Below are 5000 nucleotides of genomic sequence, written 5' to 3'. Positions count from 1 at the left end.
AGAGGAAATGTCAATCCACGATTATTGGAAGATATTCAGTCAAAGTTGACCATTTCTTCTGGCCCTGAGCATGAGTCATTTGAAGTGTTCTGTGCTCGTGCTGTTTACAGACAATTGTCTCTGATGCTTGAATGTATGCGCAGGGAGTTCTGTTGGTTGAGGAACATGATATATCAAGCAGGTTTTATTTGCCCGGTATGTTGCCATACAAATGTAGTCAACTACTGCCGCACTCATCACAAGCAATATTGTGAGCAAGAGGAATGTCTTCATTTTTTATCTGAATCTGAGTTGCACAATGCCAATCAGTTTATCATATGCACCAGAGCGGCTGCTGCAGTGGATAATAAAGTCCACGTCAAGACTTTTTCAGCGTGGTACATGAGTCCAAGTGAACAGGTAATAAGGACTGGAATACAAACTTAAATCGATTACCTTAAGGAGGCTGAAACCACTTTTGCTTCTCTCATGGTGCAGGGCTGGCGTAGTGGTGAGAGCACTCACCTCCCACCAATGTGGTCCGCGTTCGATTCCCAGACTCGGCTACTATAAAAATAAGAATGAGAATGAGGACGAGGACGAGGACGAATTTGGCCACTAGTCGGGAATCAAACCTGGGCCACATTGGTAGGAGGCTACTGCTATCTCCACTAAGTCACCCCTGCTCATCTTACTCTGCTCCGAGACCGTCGGTACTCCCTCTCCTCGAAAACCAGCATTTGAATGGGCCATTTCCGAGTTGCTGTTTGTCTCGGTTTCGAAGTGAGTCTTGGTGCTCAACTATTGTAAGGGAAATGGTTTTGATTTGCATAAGAATACGCAACTCATTTCCATTTGAATGGTTGTGCACCAGAACTCGCTTTGAAACTGAGGCACGCAGCAACTCGGAAATGGGCTATTGCGTTAAGTTGTTGATTTCAGTTTACAGTGTCCCCAATTAGTGCTCCAGCGCTAGAAGACTAGACACTTAAATAAAGTTCCTTTTTTTTGCAACAAACTGAACTATTTAGAAGGATTGAATCCATCGGCCAGTGTTTGAACTCGCGCTCTCTTGCACTGTAGCGAGGCCCTCCCAGGGGTATCGGGGAACAGAGAAACATGGCTAATTTGAACTTATGGTAGATGTATAATTTATCCAAGAGCTTTGGTGACTGCAGTTAGTATTAACTAAAACAGTGTATATTTATATAACTACACGTATATTTGTACGTTTGTGAGTGCATTGTCTGACCCTACCAGTAATTCAGAAAGATCTGCGTATGGTGGAAATAAACAAATATTGTATTGTATTATATTTTATTATATCTCTCAGATAGTACGCGCGCTGTAATTGGCTAAATTAGCGGGCCGTATTCTACAGTACGGCCCGCTGTACAGCCCGCTAAATTTAAAATTTCGACAAAACATCATCTAGCGAGTTTTTCATGTCATTTCTGTTGCACAAACTTGTACTGAAAACTGTTTGAATCTTGCAAGCAACTATTTCAAACTTAACAGCCAAGAAGATTTAGTTTTTGGGATTTTGGCACGGCATTCTTTGTGGCAGTTGAACCTTCCGCTTCACTTTGACTAGTTTCCTTGCCCGCGCGCCGGTTAACCTCAGAGATATAATAAATATCTTACTAACCTCGTTTTCTGGGTCCGTACTGTAAGTTACGGATCCTCGTTTTTTCCCGTTGATTTATGGCCTTCGCGCTTGGGCCATAAATCAACGGGAAAAAACTCGGTCCGTAACTTACAGTACGGACCTCGAACTCGGTTAGTAAGAGGTATGTATAGCGTCGAAGATGACCTGTAATTGGCTAGCTATACTTAAACTCCGAGTATCCTTTGCTTTTCACCTCCGAGCAACTCGCACGGATTTTGCGCCCGAAAACTCTGTAATCGTTGTAGGAAAAAATCAGTTCAAGTCATCTTTTTGTGCGATATTATCTCATTGCTTTAGTATATACTAAAACAACTATTCGCCTCGATGTCGGTATATCCACCAGTAGCCACCTCCACTTCGGTGAATAGTTGTTAATAATGTTTCGTTTTAATTGTAGACAGCAACTGATGAGATGGATGGAAGACGGTTTCTGTCTGTTGAAGGTACGTTTGTTGCTGATTTACCAGTTCGGTATTTTGGATCACATGATTCGAGCAATTAAAAAAAAAATGATGCCACTTACAGGTAAAATCACACATTTCTTTGTTATGCCACAAGACCCATTCGCGTCGTTAGAATTCAATTATTTCTTCTTGAAAATAACTTGCTACCTGGCTGCTGATATCGGCGCATTCAAGGTTGTTCGCCGTTTTATTTTCTCCTGTTAAATCAGCTGAAGTTGGAGATCAGTCAGTGCCGATTTACCTTCAAACAATAATAGTCTCTGCATTGCTTTAGGGGGTGAAGACAGGTCTCTCGCCCGGCTTCCTAGGGAAGTTGTAGAATCGCTTACTTCGCGTTCATGTGATCCAAAGGAAATTGTACTTCAGCTGAAAGAGAGTCTGCATTTGGACGAAAAGTGTTTGGGGCAACCAAACCCTGAAACAAAGAGAACGATCCGTTGCCTGGCAAAGAGAGCAAAGGTTTCAAACAGGATGGAAGTTGTCAAGCACTTGAGAGAAATTACACCCGCAGGGACAACTGGTGAGTTTGTCAACATGCACTGTTTAATGGACCTCTTTAGCTTGTATGTTTTGTTTTCCGATTTCAGACCACGTGATGTTCCCAAGGGAATGTTCCTTTTGTTTTTTCATAAGTTATGCATATATTAGCACGTGTATAAGACGACATTTAAAAGAACCGGTTCCCTAGGGTAACATCACGTGGTCTGAAATGGGAAAACAAAAAGTACAAGGTAAAGAGGTCCATTGGCTACGAAGTCTACAAAGGTAGACTCTACAGTGAGTTGAGCCAGGCAAAAGCAATGAAAAAGATCTTCCGTATCTCAGCAAACAGAACCACGTAAGTCTTAAATACCTCGTGAAGGTTCATGTTGTCAATGAAAGGTAACTACTGTCACAAAAAAGTACATTCTGAAATGATAATTCTAATTCTGTTTGAATTTACCTCACCAACCGTCTCGCCGATTACGACGTGTTAATTTTTTTTTTCAATGTAGAATTTGCATTTTCATTAATCGCTACTGCTTGTTACATTTTTTCTTGTCTGTCACAATGTACAATGTTTTTTGCAGGTCCCTTGCTGCCAGGGAAACTTGATATTCGCAAGATCCCAGTCTGTCAGATGAGAGAGCTTACAATGAACTTAAGCGGTAAGTTGAACCCAACATAGGGAAAATGGGACAAAATGAGCTCCCAAAGGAATTTGATTACCCTCTTTTCCTAGTTGCTTTTTGCTGTACTAATTTGAAAACAGCTATCGTGGGAAATCATGAAGATGGTGATTTCATTAGCATGAAGTCCCTGTCTTCGAAAAGTTTCTCTCATTTCCATATCTCAGTATCCCAAAAGCCATATTTTGGTAAGTCGTTTAACTTTCTCTTTGTGAAGCATTTTCCCAGTATTTGTATCTGAGGCCTTTCTATATTCACTGGCATCATTCGCATGCTAAAGTTCAGTCCCTTCGGTGGGTGTTCGTTTTGGTCGGTTGACCATTTGAAAGACGTAAACAAGAGTTTTACCTGAATCATATCATTAGCAGCCACATATCATATCATTAGTGATCATATCATTAGTAGCCACAAGGCCCGTGATCCCTTGCTGCTTTTAATCTCTTCCCAAATTTTCAGCTAGTTGATTGTTTAACGGGCCTTTATGTTATGCAAAAATTGTTGGATAAGAAAATACAATGAGTGAATTCTGAAATGACTGATCCCAAGAAGTTCATGGGACAAAAAGAGATGTCCGTTTCTGTTGCAGGTGGAGAAGAGTGGAAAGATGTTGCTGAGAAACTAGGCCTCACCTCAACAGAAATCCGTTATCTTGACAAGCGAACTCTGAATCCCTGTGATGCTGCACTGGCTTTTATTAGTCAGCGGTGTCATATTAATGTGGACGATCTGTACGATGCGCTAACCGATTGTGGGTACCCTGTGCTAGCCGACACCTTATGAAAAGATCGGCCTTAAAATATTTAAACTTAGGTCTAGACGCGATTTGGCTATTCATCAATCGGTAAACAAAGAAAGAAAGAAAGAAAGGAATGAATGAATAAATAAATAGATAAATAAACAATAAACACGGATACGGGCGAGCGGGATTTAGCTTATGAAGACTGCGGGCTTAGGCGGATGACACCTACTTTGCCAACTAGATTTCTCGCCACTTTCGTTTTTTTATTGTCGTTTTACGAATGTCTATGCCACTGATATTTACTTCCTCACGGGAAACCTCTTCTCCTAAACGACTCTTTCGTGAATTGAGTTTTTGAGCATACGCTATCATTACCTTCATCCTTTTAACAGTTTTATTTAAACATGGCGTCATTTCTGTGATTGACGAAACGATAAAAACGGCGATGCGTAGTTTAACTGTCAGGCTTGTTATTAGCCAATCACAGAAAAGTGTTTTTTTTTAGTTAGTCGTTTCTATAGTAACGATGACGTTATCTTAACAAGGAAGGGAATCGTTTCGTGCCGGAGGTTCTTGAGTGGAAGGTTGAGTTGAGTGGAAAGTGGCAGCGGTAAAGAAAACACTTTATAGATACCAATATCCTAAGAAAACCGAATTAAATCATTGTTTTATATTTTCGTTCTTAAGCTCAATCCCACAAGTATTAAGCAAAAACTATTAAAGGGAACCTCCACTAAAACAGGAATACATCTTTAAAATAGTTAACATACCGTATTTACTCGAATAAGCGCCGCCCTCGAATAAGCGCTGCATCTGGGACAAAAAAGTTAATAAGCGCCGCCCTCGAATAAGCGCCGCACCGCCGATGCGGCGCTTATTCGAGGAATTCCGTATAACCAGGAAAAACACTATAAACAATTTTAAAACAGCATCGGCAATTTATTTTCCTTAAATGTGATGTTCTTTAGTTCAAAGTGACT

At 40.8% G+C, this 5000-nt stretch overlaps 1 protein-coding gene across 2 annotated transcripts in view; it reads left to right on the top strand.

Moving 5' to 3' along the window:
- LOC138008162 (uncharacterized) overlaps positions 1-5000 on the top strand; it is a 20059-nt gene that overhangs the window by 10924 nt on the left and 4135 nt on the right. Inside the window, exons 6-10 of one of the 2 annotated variants that reach the window (XM_068855391.1) lie at positions 1-399; positions 2046-2091; positions 2387-2632; positions 3183-3260; positions 3868-4029. The exon at positions 1-399 is cut by the window's left edge and continues 2039 nt beyond it. In XM_068855391.1, coding sequence (XP_068711492.1) covers positions 1-399; positions 2046-2091; positions 2387-2632; positions 3183-3260; positions 3868-4029 — 931 coding nt within the window. Of the gene's footprint in view, positions 400-2045; positions 2092-2386; positions 2633-3182; positions 3261-3867 lie in introns of both variants that reach the window. The other variant, XM_068855390.1, reaches the window with a different exon arrangement.

The sequence above is a fragment of the Montipora foliosa genome, chromosome 6 (genome assembly GCF_036669935.1).
Source record: "Montipora foliosa isolate CH-2021 chromosome 6, ASM3666993v2, whole genome shotgun sequence".
Taxonomy (NCBI): domain Eukaryota; kingdom Metazoa; phylum Cnidaria; class Anthozoa; order Scleractinia; family Acroporidae; genus Montipora; species Montipora foliosa.
This window is presented reverse-complemented; position numbering and strand designations above follow the sequence as displayed.